Here is a 20,885-nt window from a genome sequence, read left to right on the forward strand (position 1 = left end):
TTTAAAGAATAGCTCAGAGCGATAATCTCAGAGAGTCCTCTAGTCTCAACTGGTCCAGTAAGTCTGGACTTTTAAGACTTTGAGTTCTGTTTCACATTTTTCTCTCATTCTATCAGGGTCCATCTATTGTGGCCCTGATGGGGAAATTTATTTTAAGCATACAGGTGCATCTTGTGGAACGCAAGGCCAATAGTGTAGTTGGGTCAAGGAGAGTCCTGGGTGAGGGCCCGGGAATGCTGTACAAATGCTTTTATTGCCTCTAACATTTACCCCTCCCTGAAAATTGCTCCCTTCTCCCCTCTGCAGATTGACTTCCTTCAGCCCTTTGATGCACGTGTCCAGAACTTCCAAGCTTGCATGTTGTTAGAGTGTCAGCCTCCCAAAGAGAGGATGAATCTTTCAAATTCTGGAGAAAGGACTCTGCTTAGCCCAGCTTGGGTCAAACATCTATACCCTAATTGACAATAAACTGTGGCCACAGGAGACAGTTATATTTACAAAATAAAATGGCTGTCAGAGCTCATTGCTGTAACCTTGGGGTTGGAGTTGGGATAATGAAGAGGGGATCTAGGCAGCAACCCAACAGGTGTCCACTACAGCTCACTCCCAAGTTGGTTGTTGGGGGTATGTTAGATTAAGAGGGGGTTTTATCTAGGTAGCTGTGTGTTAATGGTGAACTTGGGAGAGGATCATACATATGGTGAGAGCTTTTAAAATCTCTGCTGAAGTATCCTTCCCATCAATTCTCTTTTCTCTCCTTAATGATCATAAGGCCTAGAATTGTGCTTCACTTGCTTTGGGAAGCAGAAACAGGGAAAGGGACCTGTGGCTAGCAAGACTGATCAGGTGCCATTAAAAAATAATAAAAAACAAAAAAAACAAACCCAGTGTCGTTGAATCGATTCTGACTCATAATAGGTGAGAGAAATAATAAGTAAAGGAGAGAAGTACATGAGGCTCGTGAAAACCCTCTTGAGACACTTTATATTTAGTATTGCTCATAAAAGCCCACAGAATTGAACTCAGATCAATGCAACAGAATAGTCTGTAGAATTAAAAAAGAATTTTTTTTTAACAAATTTTGTTTAATAGAACATTTTTTCACTGATCTGTGTGGAACAGTGAGGAATAGCTCACAATCAAGGAGGTAATGCTTACCCCTAGGTTCACCTCTTTAAGTATCAAAACATTTTTTATTTTAACTCTTGGGTGCAACTGTCGTCTTCAACAGAGTATGCTGAAAAGAATTCAAAGCTTTCTTCATGCTTCATGCCATTATTCTACAGTGCATATAATGTAAACCATTGCCATGGAGTCGATTTTGACTCATAGCAACCCTATAGGACAGAATAGAACTGCCCCATAGGGTTTCTAAGGCTGTTTCTTTATGGGAGCAGACTGCCACATTTTTCCCTCCGCAGAGCAGCTGTGTGGGCTCGAACTGCTGACTTTTTTGTTAGCAGCAGAGCACTTTAACCACTGCACCACCAGGGCTCCTTGCAGAGAATGTGGTATATGTTAACAAGGAATATGGTGCTGTCAGCCACTATTCTTAATGTCCCCAGATAATGTGGGATTTTAAGAGTCTGCTTTTTATAATTATTTTTTGTCTTCCTTTGCCGTCTGGGACTATCCCCCTTTCTTCTTTAGTACCCTCTTCCTTCTTATCCACTGTGTGGATTTAGGAACCAGAAAACTAAGCTTATCTGAATAATGTATAAATGTAAATGGGGTCTGAGTTGGGGTATGAAGAGCTCTTTTATAAAGAAAGGTAAAATACGTTATTTTTTGTATGAATTTCTCGATATTTTTATACTTTGAGGGTTTTTTAACTTCTTTCTCCTCTCTCTTCCGCTGTGTTCTTCATAACTGAAGCTGCCAGGTAATTGAGATTGAAATGAGTGAGGTAATACTGCTTATAACTGTCCACAAGATTTAGCAAAGTAGCTTGTATTTATTATTTTTTTTTGAGAAAATGAGGAAAAAAAAATGGAAGTATTTCAGTTCCACAGTACTTCCTCACTTTTTTGCTTAAGTTTTCATTCCTATCTAGCCTGACATTTTCTAAATTTTTAGGTACATGACTGTAATAACAAATTCAGTTGCTGCCCTTTTGGAAATACCTTTCTCAAATAGGGTAATTTTGGGGGGACATTCTGTTTTATAAGGCATGTAATTATTTTGCAGAATACTCTACTGGTCTTAATATTCCATGAGAAGTCCTTTAAATAGTATGAATCTTGGCTACCCCGAACATGTCATGTGACGTTGGAACAGCAAAATGGCACTAGCATTTATGTACCACATATTACGTCCTGGGTGCTTTAACAGACGCCTTTCCGTATGTTACCTCATCCCTTTCTTGGGGCAGTCTGTACAGGGATAGATCTCATCCCTCTTTGAGGAAAGGGAAAGCATCAGTAGCTTGTCCAGAACCACACGGCTGGTTGAGGAGCAGTGTCAGATTTCAACCTGGGTGTGCTTATCTGTACGTCCAAGTCTTGACCCACTACAATAACTGACATTTATTGTTCCCTCACTGTGCCAAGCCCTTCACATGTATTATCTCCTTTCGTCCCCTCAAACACAATTTATGAGCTATAGTGACTTAATCTCCTTTTTACAGATGAAGAAACTGGAGTGTTTGGTATTTGCAAGTAACTTGCTCAAGATAACCCAGGTAGTACCTGATAGAGCCAGGGTTCAAACCAGCCCGGAACAGTCTGCCTACAAAGCCCATGCTCATAACCCACAATGCATTATTGCCTGTCTGCACTGTGTACAGAAGCTCTGGTGGCACAGTGGTTAAGAGCTATGGCTGCTAACCAAAAGGTCAGCAGTTGGAATCCATCAGCCACTCCTTGGAAACCCTATGGGGCAGTTCTACTCTGTCCTTTAGGATTGTTATGAGTCGGAATTAACTTGACAGCAATGGGCTACACCGTGTACACTTAAACATACACACACACACACACAGGTATAACGGTGGAAATACTGGGTTTGAAAAGAAAAAAAAGTACGCACTCATCTTGTCATCTTATTTTTAGAAGGTAGAGTTAACATCTTTAATGTAAGATAACTTATATTGAGAGAAATGTGGACTGGATAAAGAATTTAGAGGTGGGTAATAAGACGGATATATGTCTTCTTGAAGCATTTCCATTTACAGAACTAAAATGGAGTTGCAAGGTTTTCTTTTATGACTACTTATTACTTTCCTCAAGAATATTTCTTTAATTTTTCCAGCAGTAAGTAGTAAGGATCTAGAGGGTATTAACCTGCTATTACTGGGAGGCCCACCCTTCCTGCTGTGATATCCCTTTCATGAATAGTGGAACAAAGAGATCCCACCTACATTTTCCACCTCTCAGGTTTATTGATAAGATTCTGTACCACTGACAGTATGTGCTGTTAGCAGGCAGGGACCTGTATAACTGAAATGGAGAAACGGACGTATGCTGCAAATTACCTTTTTTTAGCAGGTATTGTATGAGGTTTTTTTTTTTATTGTATGAGGTGGTGCTGAATCGATTTTTTTTTTTTTAGGTAAAATACGGATTTTGAAAAATTTTTACGTGGGACACATATATCCCTCTGAACTCTGGAGTAGAATTAGGGGGACATATATGTCCCTCTAGACTCTGAGGGTAGGATTTTTGGGATGAGGCCAGAAAAAAAATCCTTGTTACTTACCAAAAGTTCAGACACACTCAGTGATTGAGCATGCATTCCATTAATGAAAAAACATTATATAAACAAAAAATTAATTCATTCATGATGGGGATATACACAGTGAAACCTGCAAAAGTCAGAATCTGTGTAAGGTGGAAATCTCTTAGAGAAGGAAAACTCAAATATTTTCCACTAAACTGAGCAGGGGAAAAGTAGGAAGACCGCACCCTGCCAAAGGTAGAAAACTTGTGAGACCTGGAAAAATAAGGCAGTCCCATCAAGTTCTGGCTCTTACAGGTTTCACTGTATATCCTCACAAGGGAGACACAAAGAACATATCAGGAAAAGAAACCAACAGCTACAGATATAAACCAAAAATTCCTCTGGAATAATTTATTAGTAGTTACAGACCAGTCTCAGTGTCATGTTGACATGGCCAAACTCTGGTTTAGCTGATCATAATTTACCCTGAATAACTCCAGGGCAAGGAGCCACACAGATTCAGTGGTGGTATCCAGTTGACCCTGCCTCAGTATATCCTGAGTCCAAGGACAGAGTTAATGGCTCATCACAGCCCTGACACTTCCTTCCCTTCTCCAGGTTTTGGGAATCTTCTTTTTGTCTCAGGGCTTTGTGGTAGAAGACTGAATAGTCTTGAATATTAGGACTAAGGGCTAATTTAATTGCGTAAAGAAGACTCAGTGCTATTCTTTCTAACCACATTATCATTTTTCCTTTTTCTCTAACATTTACTGCTAAGGAATAGAAGCTGGCCTTTGTATGTTCAATCTTAGTGGAGAATTAAATTTTGAAGTTAACTCCTTCCTTGTGTTCTCTATCATCCTGCTTTCAAGCTGGTCATAGGGTGGCTGCAGTATTGTAGACCTAGCCCACCTCCACAATGATAAAGGTTTTAGTGATGAGTAATGAGAGATGAAGGGATGGATAGACAGATGAATGGGTGGGAGGAAGAAGAGAAATGAATGATAATATCATAGTCTCCAAGGTATGCTGGTGGTGCAGTGGTTAAGAGCTTTGGCTGCTAACCAAAAGGTCTGCAGTTCGAATCCATCAGCCGCCCCTTGGAACCCCTGTGGGGCAGTTCTACTTTGTCCTGTAGGGTTGCTATGGGCCGGAATCAGCTTGACAGCAGTGGGTTTGGTTTTTAAGGTATGCTGGAAGAGAGCATATGTTTTAGGAATCAAAGGCTAATTCTGACACTTATTGGTTGGGTGACCTCAGGCAAGTTATTTGACCTCACGCAGCCTCGGTTTCCTTATCCGTAAATGGGGGGAATATGCAGAGCTTTGTGACGTTTGCGTGAAATGGTGCATGTAAAGCACGAGTCCCAGTGCCTGGTGCATCAGTGGCCAGGGGACGTTGATTTTCTTCCTTTCCCTCTCATCAGCCGCTTACAGACCCGGGTGCTGGCCCAGCTCTGCCAGTCCCTCAGGCTCCCATCTAAAATGACAGGGTCCTGCTCGCTGCATCACCCTTGCTTCCTGCTGTGGAAGTCTGTGCTTTTCTTCCTTCAAAAACACATGTGACGTTGTGCAACAGAAGAGTTCACGCCCTAAAATTACAGGCTTTTGTCAGTTTTCCCCAAGGCAGAAAAACAGGCAGTTGGCAGGAGGCGTGTGGTGTGCTGTGAGGCAATTCGTGCAGTTATAATCTGTGCCTGTTTTCACCTCTCACAAAACTAATCTCTGATATTCTGTCCTCAAATTTCATGTCATTATGAAAAACATTTTAAGGTTTTTGCTCCTTTTCCTTTCTAATAGCAATTGAGAGTGGGAGGTGAGCTGAGGGGGGAGGAGGGAGGGAATGGTCTTTATTCCAAGCCACTTTTTTGGGTTCCTCACAAATTCTAAATAAGGAAGTGGCATTCCTATAAGGTTGCTGAGTCGGAATTGAGTCAAAGGCAATAGGTTTGTTTTTTTTTATCACTTGATACCAAGAGGTATTTTCCGTGTTCCTCCTGGAGCCCAGCTTTGCTGCCCCGCTTGGCCTGGGTAGCTTGAGCAGACAGAGTGCATCCTGGGCCGTATGGCAGAGAGCAGGTCTCCACCCTTCCTCCAAACCCTCCTCTCCTCCACCTCAGGTCACTAGTGGGCTTTTTTCCTTGACTTCTGATGCCGGAGGACTGCCTGGGGAAGGGGGCTGGGGCAGTAGAACCCCAAAGATACAGGCTGGCAAAGCACTCGCTTTTTGATAAGATTTTAGGGAGAAAGGATTTTCCCCTTTCCATTCTTCTACATCTTTTTGTGTCAAGGTCTGGAATGCCCTACAGAGTCAGTATTGTCTCCCAGAAGCAGGCCCTTGCCTGACATCTTTAGATTTCCCTTTCCCTCTTAGCTCTTAAGTAAGTGGTTCTGCCCATTTGGTCTCTGGCTCCATTTGGTTACTAGGTGCCATCAAGTCGATTTGAACTCATAGCGACCCCATGTGACAGAGTAGAACTGCCCCATAGGGTTTTCTAGGCTGGACTCTTTATGGGAGTGGATTGACAGGTCTTTAGCCAGTGGAATCGCTGGGTTGGTTCGAACCACCAACCTTTCGGTTAGCAGCTGATGCTTAACCATTTTGCCACAAGGGTGCCCTTCATTAGTGGGATGTTTTGTTGAGATTGGGATTTGATCTGTTAGAGCTTCTAAGGTTTCCGCTGGAGAGGAAGAGGGAGGGAGGGTCTTGTGCTGCCTACAGAGATCCTGTACAAATGCCCCTTGAGGTGACGACGCCCACCAGCAAGCGGGTGGAGGAGCCCAAGCCTTAACATATGTAGGACGGGCCTTGCCGGGCTCCTTTGAAGCCGAGCCGCAGCCAGAGCAGTAATTGCTGGCTTTGATTGCACCGCCGACTCTCTGGTGGATGGGGCTTTGCTGGGGCTCGCCTGGCCTGGCAGAGCTTCAGCCGCAGCCCCCCAGTGAAGCCTTAGATGTGGGAAGTCTCCAGTCTCCGGAGCCTCATGCCTGTGGTTTCTTGAAAAGAATCTTGATTTGACCTGTTTTATATCTGTGAAGCAACCCTCTAAGGCCCCCATATCTCCCATTTGAAGAGGAGTTGGGCTACCCTGATGACCCTTTATTTTAAAGGAGCAACTAGGGACAAACTGCGGCTTTATAGGATAGTGAGGCAGTTTCTATGCGGGTGTATTTAAATACTGGTTACACTGTTGTATCCCTGTGGGGACACGTCCCTTTTGGTAGGCAGTTGTACAGAGGATCTTTGAAGCCAGCTTTTACAGCCTTTATAGGAGGGTTGTAAGAGGACAATATGAAATAGTAAATAAAGGAGGGAAAATGTAAGACTGTAGAAAGAAATAGCTTTATTAGAAGGTGGCGGAATTCGTTCCCCCAGGGGTTGCACGTTGTCCTTGTGTTAAAATGGGCCTTCTCTGGGAAGCCACGTTTGTTTTTGTGCTCAGCTAAGAAGGAAGAAGAAGGAGCTTTGGGGACAGAGCAGAAGGAGCAAGGAGGGGGAAGAAAGACTCTAGGGGAGTCTAGGCTGCTGTGGGTAGAATGTGTTTGAGAACAGGGGACACAGCAGCGCATGGAAGCTGTCTCTCATGTCAGAGTCAGCCTGTGGACAGTTCGGGTTCTTCAGCAAGCCTGGCCATTCTCAATCACAGCACTTGTCCCAGGCGGCTGTGAGCTCCTGGCCCAGGGCTTCTAGGCCACTCCTCTCAGGAAGCTGAACACTGTCATGTAGTGCTGAGAGGAAAGCCTGCAGGAAGACCAACCTGGACCAAACCTTTGAAAATCTGTGATGAAAAAGTACAACGTAAATAAAAATCTGTGGGGTGCTCTTAACCACCCTTTCCAGGCTCTGTGCTTGAGTCCTGTTCCTTTCTCCTTTGGAAAGGTAGGGCTCTTTAATCCTCTTGTGCTAAGGAGTGGCATTCCTCTTAAATTGAAAAATCATAATGCTGTAGTGTGTGTTTTCTTGTTAAGAGGAGAAAGGTTAATTCTGCAAGAGACTAGGAATTGGAATTGTCACTGAAGACTTCCTGTTTGGGATTTGGGGATTCTCTTTTTTGAAATTCATTATCATCACCAATATTTACTGAAAAAGACTTACTGCGTATACATTACCAGGCTAACATTAGAGATCCAAGTTGCCCAGATATATAGGTAGTTTCTTCACAGCTCCTGTCATTCATTTTTAGATACAACAGTGGTAAAAATTGCAGTAATGACAATAGCTAACAGGTACACAGGGCTTCCCACATGGTATGCACTTTTTAAGCGCTTTAAGATACATTAGCCAAGTAGTTCCTCACAGCAGCCCCTGAGGTAGGTACAAGCCACCATTTCCATTTTACACATGACTCTCCTTTTTTTCTTCTCCTTTGAAAAGCACTGTGTAGACTAACTTGCTAACCAAAGTTTTGTTTTTACTATTTAACTCTTTCAAAGCTTCCATTTATTTCTCCTCTAATTTCTCTTTCCTCTCACGCAAATAAAACTCATAGAGGCGTCTGCTTTGATTTAGAATTAAAAATTTGAAGGAGATTTCTGCTAGTAACAAGGACACCCACAGCCACAAGCACAGGGTTGGGATGGGCTGAGGCTGGCAAGGGATCGAAGAAGAATCCGTGTGTCCTCCGGCCTCTGTCTGCAGCTAAAGGAAAGCAGCCGTTCTAGGCTCAACGCGAGGCAAAGGTTCTTGGGTGAAGGAACTTTACTCTGCAACACTTTTCTTTCAAGTTGTCCTAGTCTCATCTTGTTACCGTGTTTTTATATTTTATTTTCAATCCATTTTTAAAATCCCAGATCCTTAAAGCTTTTTGGATTCGGGGACTCTTCTTTTTTGAAATTCCTTATCATCACGAATATTTAGTAACCTTTACTGAAAAGGACTTACTGCATGTACATTACCAGGCTAACATTAGAGATCCAAGTTGTTAAGAAGGAAAAATGTCTTGAGAACCGTAAAGTCTTAACTGAAGATGGAAAGGCGTCGTATCTTGGGCTGTCTATATGAGTGGTCAGAGCAAGCACACCATTTGCACTGGGGCCTGATGCTATGGGAGTAGGTGGTGCCCTGGGTAATTGGAATGGGCGATAGCCCTGTGTACTGGCATACGGTGGCTTACCACAGCGGACTGAAAAGACCAAACACTTCGGACTGACACAGGCCTTTTCTGGATCTGGTCATTGCCTACCTTTCCAATTTATGTCGGGCCATGTCTACTGACGTTTTTCAAACATGATTTTTTTTTCTTTTCCTATGACCCAAAGTGTTAAATACCTTTCACATCATAATCCTGTGCAGACACATTTAGAACCAAATTGTGCTTATTATATAATGTATTTTGAGGATTTGGGGCTACCATAGAGCAATCCATGTGAGCCACCTACCAAATCAAAGTAGATTAATTAAATTCAGAGATCTTAAGACATGTGCTGTACTTAATAGAGGCAGAATCTTTTAAAGGTCTGTGGCAAATTCATATTAATAGCATTTCATTTGTTCCTTCCTGAGGTGGAAAACGAAACTCATTCCCAACGTGCAGAGCCAAGGCAGCAACCCCAGGACCTCTTCTGGAGATGGAAGCTTGTTGAAAACCCAGACTGTCTCCACGGCTTGCGCAGTCGACCCCAAAGGAGAACTGACACCAACGTCACCCTGAGGTTGCTGTTAGAGACGCTGATCCATAGACAATCACTGCCAAACCCCCTTTCATCTACTGCAAGAGCCAAGTTCCAAAATCAAACTTAAAAAGGGTTTTAAAAAAAGGAAAATTAGAAAGCACACAAGAATGCTAGCAGACCCTGGGTCAGCTGAGAAGCTTCCTCCCCCTTCTCTGCCGGGAACTTCCCAGAGCATCTTGCCTCGAAACCTGTAACATTTTGGCAAGGACAGTAGCTTGGCTGCGTCTGCCTGCTGTCAGCAACTGGAGCCGGCCACCAGCACGTCCGTCTGTCCGTCAGCATCCCAGCAGAGGAATTTGTGGAAGAGTTCCCTCTTTGTTTCTGTCTTTTTCTTTCTCTTCCTTTCTCCTAAAGCTTTATTTAACAGTGCAAAAGGATCAATCTTATGTTTGCTTCTTTTTTTTTAAACTTGAATTTTTTTTTAATTTACACTTTTTAGTTTTCATTTTCCTGTATATTTTGCTAGCTATGAGCATTTAAATAAAATTCAAAGATCCAGAAATATTTGAAATAGAAAACAAAATTATAAAAGGAGCCCTCTTTTTCTGAGAGATACCTTGTCTGATGAGTGGCTTCTCTGTGAATTTTCTGTAACAAAGTAGTGGCCTCTCTGTCTTTGTGAGGTGTTCTGTAGAGCTGAATAAATGGAACAGCCAAACCCACTCTGTTTGTAGCAATGGCAGTTGTATTTCACTTTATTTTTCTTCTGATTTTCTTCTTCTTTTTTTAAAAAGGTAAACCTTAACAGATACTTCCAGCAGACCGGTTTGCAGTGAATTTTCATTTCTTTCCTTCTTACCCCCTTGTTGTAAAAAGCCCAGCACTTGAATTGTTATTTCTTTAAATGTTCTGTATTTGTATCTGTTTTTATTAGCCAACTAGTGGGATTTTATGCCAGTTGTTAAAATGAGCATTGATGTACCTTTTTTTTTTTTTTTAAATAGCAAGGCACAGCCTTTGCCCGAAACTGTCATCTAACATTTGTCATTCCAGTTTGAGTTAACGTGCTGAGCATTTTTTAAAAGAAGCTTTGTAATAAAACATTAAAAAAAAAAAAAAGTGTCATTAAGAGTGACATTCCCAATCATCTAAAATTGGGGAATGGGGAGCTAAATTACAGACCAAGGCCAAGTTGGATCGCACCCGAGCTTCCCCGTCGTTGGAGCTCTGCTGGTGCCGTCTCTGAATAAGCACAGGCCAACACCTGTTGTAAGGAAGACCCTCCTTGTCTCTCTCTTCGACATGGAAATCTTCAGAAGTACTTGTATGGCCTGTCTTCCTCCTTTTCCAGGTGTAGGCATAAATCATGGTGAAAGGAAAGAGAACAGTCAGATGGGCAAGATTCTCTTCTTTCCTGACAACTTAAAGAAAGGCAAGCCATCACTGTGCCACGCTCACCATAGTTAAGTGTACGGGTACTTTGCATAGCGGGTTCTCAAAGTGGGCTCCCAAAATCATGGTGTCCCTGTGCTGAAGGGAAGGTTTTAACCACAGTCTGCATTTTCCCAATTTTGAGTTGATATTCCGTTTAATAGGTACGGTTGAGTCCATTACAACTCATAGCAACCTTACGTACAACAGAACAAAACACCACGTGGTCCTGTGCCATCCTCACAGTTGTTGCTGTTCTATGTTGTTGTTTGGTGCCATCCAGTCAGTTGCGACTCATAGTGAGCCTATGTACAACAGAACAAAGCACCACTCAGTCCTGTACCATCTTCATAATCATTGTTACGCTTGAGCCCATCATTGCAGACACTATATTAATCTATCTTGTTGAGGGTTTTCCTCTCTTTTGCTTATCCTCTTCCAAGCATGATGACCTTTTCCAGGGAATGGTCCCTCCTGAGAACATGTCCAAAGCATTTGAGACAAAGTCTCACAATCCTTGCTTCTAAGTAGCATTCTGGCTGTTGACGTCTTCCGAGACAGATTTGTTCATTCTTATGGCAGTCTGTGGTATATTCAGTATTCTTGGTCAATACCATAATTCAAAGGCATCAATTCTTCTACGGTCTTCCTTATTCATTGTCCAGCTTTCATGTGCACGTGAGGCAATTGCAAATACCATGGAGTGGGTCAGGCACACCTTAGTCCTCAAAGTGACGTCTTTGCTTTTTAATACTTCAAAGAGGTCTTTTGCAGTAGATTTGCCCAGTGCAATAGGTCGTTTAATTTCTTGACTGCTGCTTCCATGGGCATTGATTGTGGATCCAAGTAAAATGAAATCCTTGACAAATCCTATGCTATAGCTTTCCCTTAAACTTTGATCATACCAGTATCAGTTGGTATCTGGTTTAGCAAAACCCATTTTAAATTTAAAACAATATTTCAGTGTCTTCCACAGTGGTATTCCATCCCTTGAGCTAGTTTTGAGAACCATTGATACCACTAGTCTAACTGAAACCTCTGTTGCTGAAATTCTAGTTGTTTCCCTTTTTCAACCTTCAACACAGCTGGGGAACAGCTGGCTACCATACTTGTAATAACCCTTCACGTACTGTACTTGAAGATTGCCATTAAATCACCCCTCAAATTTTTCTTCAGGCTAAGTAATCCCAATTCCTTGAACCTTTCATCATTGGTCCTTTAATCATTTTCATTACTATCCTCTGGAACCTCTCCAATTTCTCTTCATTTAGTCCTAGACTTGAACTGGGGTGGGGGGAGTCTATTATGTTCAGGGGACCTACTTGTTATAAAGGTTTCATATTCAGCTGTGGCCAGAACTTCATTGGAAAATTATCTGAGGTTTCTTAATATATACGAACCAAGTATTTAAAACAGTCTTCAGCTACCACCATGGTCTTTTCGAAGGTTAACTAGGAAATCTAACAAAATGGTATAGGAGGTGACCTTGGAGTGTTACTTTTTGAAAAAAGGTTATGGCAACAGAAAGATAGGCTCTTCTGGATCTTGGGAAGAAACTAAGTACACACAGACACACTGTTGTTGTTAGTTGCCATTGTGTCAATTATGACTCATGTTGACGCCATGTGTGCTGAGTAGAACTGTTCCATAGGGTTTTCAAGGCTGTGAAGCAGACTGCCAGGCCTGTTGTCCGAGGTGCCTCTGGGTGGGTTCGAGCTGCCAGCCTTTTGGCTGGAGTTCAAGTGCTGAATTGTTTGTGCCACCCAGAAAAATTTGAGGAGTGATTTAATGTCTATCTTCAAGGTTATTACAAGCTGTTCCCCAGCTGTGTTGAAGGTTTAAAAAGGAAAATCATTTGCACCACCCAAACAGACATAACCTTTGCTGTTGAGTGTATTCTGACTCATAGCGACCCTATAGGACAGAGTAGAACTGCCCCATACGTTTTCCAAGGAGCGGCTGATGCATTCAAACTGCCTACCTATTGGTTAGCAGCCACAGCTCTCAACCACTGTGCCACCTATAAAAACAAACCAAACCTGTTGCTGGGGCCCTGGTGTCATAGTGGTTAATACCTCAGCTGCTAACCAAAAGGTCACCTTTTCGGATCCATCAGCCACACCTTGGAAATCCTGTGGGGCAGTTCTACTCAGTCCTATAGGGTCGCTATGAGTCGTTATGAGCACCACCTATGTAAACCTGAAAATCAAGACTCGGCCAACCCCTCTCCCTTGGTTACTCCTCTACATTTCGTATGACACACCCACACAAAAAGTGACTAAACAACATTGAAGAAAATGGGTTGTTTGAACCCTCTGAGCCAGTTGTCCCTTCCACAAACTTTGTCCCCCTCCTACTTTTCTGTATTTTCTCTAGAATAACTTTCCTAATTAATTTGATGTCACTGCTCAGTGCCCATTCCTGGCCCATTCCACCAAAATCCAGCCTTCTGCAGGCAGCAGTTCTGGGGAAGGAGAGTCAAACAGTCCTGGTCGAGGTATGGACAAGAGAGAAACTAGCCTGGGGGCATCTGTGGGGAAAGGGATACTCCTAGGGCCGCAGCTTCTGTTTGATCTGAGTGATTTGGCTCCCTTCCCTACTAAGAGCTCAGAGCTTGAATTATGTGCCAGGAAGAGGAGGGTGAGTTAGCCTTCTGGGTGCTGAGCTTTTCCCTGAGATCACACCTGGCATGTTGGTCACTATGAAGGGGTGTTTTCCTCCTGGTCCTGGTGTTAGGTTGTTTGGTCCCTAGGGTTGCTGGTAACTACCTGTTTAGCTGGAAAGGGACTTTTGAACTGTCTTACCACTGCAGCTGTCCTAAGTACAATATTTTTTTCCTCTATATTTTGGTCTAAGTCTGGAACAATTTGGAAACCTCCAATAAAGGGCCAGTGAGCAATAACAAGGTATCTGTGTGGTTTTTCTTCTAGAGAAGAAAAATCATGAGGGAGAAATGCATGGTTCTGACACAAAAGAGAAATTTAAATTCCACATGACATAATAGTGTTTATTAAGAAATGACATTTACTATTTATGCCTGCAGGATATTAACGTCCATACATAGAAGCGTCGGGAATTTTAAGATCTACTCTGCAAACCTAGCTTCTGGGGAGATACAAAGAAAAACAGGAAGAAAAAAACATATATATATGTGTCTGTGTGTGACAAGTTGAATCATTTTTCACATTGCTGCTGTTGTTAGGTGCCACCGAGTCAGTTCCAACTCATAGCGACCCTATGTACAAAAGAATGAAACACTGCCTGGTCATGTGCCATCCTCATGATCGTTGTTATGCTTGAGCCCACTGTTGCAGCCACTGTGTCAATCCATCTCATTGAGGGTCTTCCTCTTTTTCACTGACACTCTACTAAGCATGATGTCCTTCTCCAGGGACTGCTCCCTCCTATAACATGTCCAAAGTACATAAGAGGAAGTCTCACCATCCTCACTTCTAAGGAGCATTCTGGCTGTTACTTCTTCCAAGACAGATTTGTTGATTATTCTGGCAGTCCATGGTATATTCAGTATTCTTCGACCACCATAACTCAAAGGCATCAATTCTTCAGTCTTCCTTATTCATTGTCCAGCTTTCTTATGCATATGAAGTGATTGAAAATACCATGGCTTGGGTCAGGCACACCTTAGCTCTCAAAGTGACATCTTTGGCTTTCAACACTTTAAATAGGTATTTTGCAGCACATTTGCCCAATGCAATAAATCATGTAATTTCTTGACTGCTGCTTCCATGGGTGTTCATTGTGGATCCAAGTAAAATCTAAATCCTTGACAACTTTAATCTTTTCTCCGTTTATCATGATGTTGCTTATGGTCCAGTTGGGAGGATTTTTGTTTATGTTGAGGTGTAATACATACTGAAGGCTCTAGTCTTTGATCTTCATCAATAAGTGCTTCAAATCCTCTTCACTTTCAACAAACAGGTTGTGTCATCTGTATATCCCAGGTTGTTAATGAGTCTTCCTCCAATTCTGATGCCGAGTTCTTCACAATCTGGCTTCTTGGTTTATTTGCTCAGCGTACAGATTGAATAAGTATGATGAAAGAGTACAACCCTGATACATACCTTTTCTGATTTGAAACCACTCAGTATCCCCTTGTTCTATTTGAACGACTGCCTCTTGGTCTGTGTACAGGTTTCGTTCGCATGAGCACAATGAATTGTTCTGGAATTCTCATTCTCAATGTCATTCCTAATTTCACAGTTCCTACTTCCACTCTGTCCTATGGGGTCACTATGAGTCAGAATCCACTCAATGGCAAGGGTTTTTTTTTTGGTGTACATAAGCAGACTCAGCAGCTGCTCTGTATCGTTGTTGTTGTAAAAATATGTATCACACATTTCCCACTTGGATTTCTTACAGGTGTACTTTTTAAAAATAATTTTTATTGTGCTTTAAGTGAAAGTTTAAAAATCAAGTCAGTCTCTCACATAAAAACTTATATACACCTTGCTACCCACTGCCATCAAGTCGATTCTGACTCATAGCGACCCTATAGGACAGCGTAGAGCTGCCCAATAGAGTTTCCAAGGAGCGCCTGGTGGATTCGAACTGCCGGCCTCTTGGTTAGCAGCCATAGCGCTTAACCACTACGCCCTACATACTCCCAATTACTCTCCCCCCAGTAAGACAGCCCGCTCCCTCCTTCCACTCTCTTTTTTCATGTCCATTTTGCCAGCCTCTAACCCCCTCCACCCTCCCATCTCCCCTCCAGGCAGGAGATGCCAACATAGTCTCAAGTAGTCCACCTGATCCAAGTAGTTCACTCCTCACCAGCATCCCCCTCCAACCCATTGTCTAGTCCAATCCACGTCTGACGAGTTGGCTTCGGGAATGGTTCCTCTCCTGGGCCAACAGAAGGTCTAGGGGCCATGACCACTGGGGTCCTTCTAGTCTCAGTCAGACCATTAAGTCTAGTTTTTTTATGTGAATTTGGTGTCTGCATCCCACTGTTCTCCTGCACCCTCAGGGGTTCTCTGTTGTGTTCCCTGTCAGGGCGGTCATCAGTTGTAGCTGGGCACCATCTAGTTCTTCTGGTCTCAGGATAATGTAGTTCCTGGTTCATGTGGCCCTTTCTGTCTCTTGGGCTTGTAGTTACCTTGTGTCCTTGGTGTTCTTCATTCTCCTTTGATCCAAGTGGGTTGAGACTCATTGATGCATCTTAGATGGCCACTTGCTAGTGGTTAAAACCCCAGATGCTACTCTTCAAAGTGGGATGCAGAATGTTTTCTTAATAGATTTTATTTTGCCAATTGGTTTAGATGTCCCCTGAAACCATGGTCCGGCAAAGGGTATTTTTTAAAATGTTATAAAAAATGGATAAAATTTTTAAATAGGAACTGTAAAAATTGTGGTTAAACATCTTAATATTTAGAAGGATGTGTTTCTAAACAATGTTTATATTGTAGCAAAAATAAGATCATTGCTTTTGTGACTATCATTTAGTGGATGTCATTGTGAAAGTTGCTGTTTTAAACTTTTGCAACTCTCCTTTTGGGAAGACCTGCATTATCTAACTCTGAAACTAGGAATGGCTGCAGAGAGAAAAGGAAAGGGTGTATAAGAGCAGCTATTTAAAATAAACATTGGCACAAATCAACCTACATTGGAATTTTATAGAGATTAGGATATTAAAAAAAAATTTTTTTTTTTGGTATTTGGTGATGTTAAAATAATAATTTACAGTAAAACTTGAAGAACGTGACTTTTATTTCCTTGCTCTTACTGAAGAAACAATGGTAACATCATCAGCCTATCTGTGGGTCACAGTAGAATGGAACTAAAAAAAAAATAATGCATTCAGTGTTTTTATTGAGTACCTGCCAATGGGCTATGCTCAAATAATCGTGCACAAGAAAAATGTTTTTTATTGTTTGTAAGATTGTCCACCATCTGCATTTGTTACAATGTTCAAGCATCCCCCTCTCCAACTACTAAGTTGGACTTTAAAAAATAGCAACTTATATTAGGAAGGAGAGGGCACAGTGGGGAAATGCCAGGTTTCTAGTCACCCAGACCTGAACAAAGTCCATTTCTACATTTATTGGCTGCTGTGCACTTAACCCCTTTGAGCATACTTCTTTGTGGGCTAAATGTCTTCTTAAATTGTTTTCTATTTTTTAGAAAACATGCTTTTTTTTGTCCAGTGTAAGAAAGAGTTCGTTTTTTATTGCCCATAGCCATAGAACATATGAGTTTATTTTTTCTGCCCATGGAAGCAGTTGGTAGCCAGGACTAACCAGTCTATTTTGGGCAAAGATCAAGGAAGTACTTAAACAAAAGGGGGCAGTGTCTGGTTTTTACTGGGTCAGAGCCTTGAGATTTTACCAGCTAAACAGATTAAATTTTTGAACTCCATAAAAAACTTTGGGAGAAATTGGTAGAAAATATATTATTTGCCAGGTGGACTAAGAACGTTGCATACAAATAATAGAAGTAATCACACATCATCTTGACTGCTTCTTTGTAGTCACAGCGGAACTGATAGTCATTTTCGTTTCTCCAACTTAGTTTCAGAATTTGAACTCAGTGGAATCACTGACTCTTGTTCCATGCTATGATGATTTTTCTCCCATCAGCAAGATAATGTTATAAGGTAACAAAAGTAAAAATTGTTGTTAGGTGCCGCTGCGTTGGCTCCAACTCACAGCGACCCTGTTTGCAACAGAACACTGTCTGGTCCTGCGCCATCCTCACAATCGTTGTTATGCTTGAGCCCATTTGTGCAGCCCCACTGTGTCAACCCATCTCTTTGAGGGTCTTCCTCTTTTTGCTGAGCCTCTGCTTTACCAAACATGATGTCCTTCTCCAGGGACTGATTCCTCCTGATAACATATGCCAAGTATGGGAGACGTAGTCTCGCCATCTTTGCTTCTAAATGGAGCCCCACAATTTGGCCTGTTTATTGCAGACCCTTTCAAAGTTAGTTCAGATAACTACTGCACAATTGGAGAAAGGTAACAGCTTTAAAATCTAGCTTACCCTTCATGCCCAGGTCTTGAGACACCCTTCAGCACTGATGAGCTCCCGAGTATCAAACACAAGGGGTATGTGGTACTCACTGGGGTGCTAACGAAAGCCCAAAGGTGCCTTGTGGAAAATCTTACCTGTTTCACACATGCTGCGTACGCTATGCCTGCTCTACTTCTAAGGTGCCAATTAGCTATGGCTGTCCTCTCAGTGCCTGGCCCTAGGAAACTCAAACTCATTCAGGCAGCCCTGGCAAAAACCATCCGGTTTTCATGAGTTTTCAACCTGAAAGAGACACATTCAACATTGTGGCCAACTGCACTTTTCTTCTGACACTTGTTTGGAATGATTGTCTCTATTCTCCCCTTCTGTCTTTTCTCCCCAGAGCAGGGTTTCTCAGATGAATGATAAGATCTTCAGCCATTTGTTGTGTGTTGTTGATTCCAACTCATGACAACCCCATGTGACAGAGCAGAACTCCCCCATAGGGTTTCCTAGGCTGTAATCTTTATGGGAGCAGGTCACCAGGTCTTTTCTCCCTCAGAGTGGCTGATGGGTTCAAACCCTGACCTTTTGCTTAGCAGGCATGTACTTAATCAGTGCACCACCAGGGCTCCTTCTTCAGCCAGAATTGGTGGGGGATTTCAAGAGTTGATAAAGGACCCTGGAGTGCAGAGTCCCCAGGAGGCTGTGGTTCATGGGGGTGGGGTGGGTGTGCAAATTGCAAGTCACATGAATAAGATATGGTGTCCTCTCACCAACCTCCTGGTATTTGGGATTAGTTGTGATTTTAATAAAAGGATGCTATAAACTAATTTTCTCTCTTAGCAAAAGACAACCTCCCTTCCCCCTCCCGGTACACACACAAGACTTAACAAGAACGGGAGGACAATAGAGAAAATCAAGACATAGCATTAATAACCTTACCTTAGGCCTATGACTTGAAAGAATGCCAAGCCAGCTGTTGGAAAGCATCCACCTGAGACCAAGTACTGACAGGGTAGTTAATTCTCTTTCCCATCGCCATGTACTGTGCATGCTTAGACCAGGATGTGTGTGTACACTCAAGTTTCTATTTCCCTCTCTTTGCACCGTACTTTCACCACTTAAGCAGGAGCTTCTTCACCTAAAATCCGGAGCACGTTTGCACCAGACAGCCTCATCCCTAGGACTCAAATCAAAGGGGACTAGAGCAGGGCTAGACAAGAGCTTTTCACTCTGTCTGCCTGGGCTACTACAAATCAGTGCAGTGGAGGGAAAGATTGCTCTGTGCCCTTGAACTTCCCCAGAACTTTAATACTGAGGATACGGGGCTCTGGAAAACTACCTTTCCAGAAGCATTTGCCATTTACAGTTCAGCCATTCAAACTGCCCACAGTAGAAAATTTAGTTTCAAAATGCCTTCTGCCCTCCAGCACTGGTTTGGAGAGCTTCTCAGTTTCCTGTCTTCTAAACTTGGTATTTGAGTCAAGTGGCTGTTTGAGATAGCAGGAAGCAGTGTTCTCATCCCAGGGTTTTCCTTTACAATACCTGCTTGCCTGAGAACAGGCTACATGTTTCTGGTAGAATATTCCAGTAAGTGCATCTAAAGGAATGTGGCTTGGAGACCCACATTCAGACACCATGGCTTCTCTGCATCACAAATCCTCTGCCATGCAAAGGGGCTCTACCTTAATAAAAACTAATGCTTAAATCGGTTATAGTAACCCCTCCCTGCACCTTGACACTGACTCAAGACCTGCTTGAATTAGTTTCAGCCCTAAGGGTGATCCCTGCTATTGCTCCCTTGTCTGAAGTAACTGATTAAGAGACTTAGTGGGGACTCACTCCCACAACTTCAGCCGAAGAGTGAATCTTTAGAAGCTCGCCTAATGTCATTTGAAAACTACACTACGATAGACTTAAGTTAAATTTTCCTCCTGTTCATATACCACCACTTTCCCAAATTACCCTATGTGATTAGGAGAATCTTGGGGAACTTCTTTCCTACGTAGTTATATTTTCCTGGAGTCTTAAACCATCCAGTCTACTGCCCATACACACAACGTAACCTACAGGAGTGACTGTTCCCCTGCACTTTAACCCCTCCTGATTAGGCCTGAGCTGCACCTCTGCTGAAGTTCGGAAAGACCTTCTGGAGTGGCTGTGTGGTGGAGTACGGAGCTTTAGCTCTAATCTTTTACCCAAGTGACCCAACAGCGTAACTTCTAAGACTCTTTTATGAGGCACTTGGGCCTGTTCCCAATCTTCAGTCTGTTCCCCCCAGGTGTGGAAGGTTCAGAGCTGACTGTAACCCGTTAGGTTTACAGGAACTATGGCCTCATTCCAAGCTGGGCACAGAAGGAGGTTAGCCACAATTGGCCTGTCTGTGCTAGGCAGTGAGCTCAACACTTGAAAGCCATCGTCTCACATGGTTCTCAACAACCCCTTAGGAGAGGTTCCGTGATTAGGCCTGTCTTAGTAGATATATCCAAACCAGAAATAACCCCGAGGTTACATAGGTAGAGTGATGAGTTGAGAACCAGAACCCATCTGTTTTAACTCCAAGGTCTGTGGTATTAATCATTTATATAGATTAATACTACAGCAGCTACAGTTATTTTAAATTAAAAAAAAAATTGAATAAAATTAGTATCAATGATGTGATTTTGTGTCTTTCAGGAGTTAAACTTTGTTCTGCCATTTAAAAATAGGAGGTGTTCCATCAAGACAGATTGCTGAAATAACCAAAAAAGTTGTGATTATCAAACAATGAGATTGATTTAAAAAAGAATTTCCACAGCCAAATGGGTTCTGCCTTTCAAAACATAGCCTTGAAAATATAGCGATGGTCCCACTGTTTAAAGCATTTTTAAGATTACTATTTATGCACCATTGATACTTGTTTACAAGAAAGTCCCATAAAATTATAGCCACACCTTGTATTTGTGGTAGACTTAATCGGTTACTTAGGGTGAAATATTAAGTGGATTAAAATCAAGGTGGGACAAGACAAGAGCTTGTTTCAAATGTGTGAAAAGTGCAACTCACCAACAGAGAGAAAACATAATTACTGCATATTGTTGTATAAGCCATGACTAACATACTGGTCTTACTCTATCAACTATGAGTGGTTCAGTCTAAAATGAACTTCTGAAAGCTGACGTGTTAGTCAGAAATTCACTATTTACCAGAACCCAGTGATGAATCATTATACAACAC

At 42.4% G+C, this 20,885-nt stretch overlaps 1 protein-coding gene across 7 annotated transcripts in view; it reads left to right on the plus strand.

Annotated features, from left to right (window-relative positions):
• The window catches only part of LEF1 (lymphoid enhancer binding factor 1), a 128,560-nt gene extending 118,177 nt beyond the window's left edge, over nt 1-10,383 (plus strand). For 3 of the 7 annotated variants that reach the window (XM_003410392.4, XM_003410391.4, XM_003410390.4), the window contains one exon: nt 9,157-10,383. In XM_003410392.4, coding sequence (XP_003410440.1) covers nt 9,157-9,236 — 80 coding nt within the window. In that variant the 3' untranslated portion in view covers nt 9,237-10,383. The other 4 variants (XM_010590496.3, XM_023548565.2, XM_023548566.2 and 1 more) reach the window with 2 other exon arrangements.
• The last annotated feature ends 10,502 nt before the right edge of the window (nt 10,384-20,885 follow it).

Source organism: Loxodonta africana, chromosome 5 (genome assembly GCF_030014295.1).
Source record: "Loxodonta africana isolate mLoxAfr1 chromosome 5, mLoxAfr1.hap2, whole genome shotgun sequence".
NCBI lineage: Eukaryota > Metazoa > Chordata > Mammalia > Proboscidea > Elephantidae > Loxodonta > Loxodonta africana.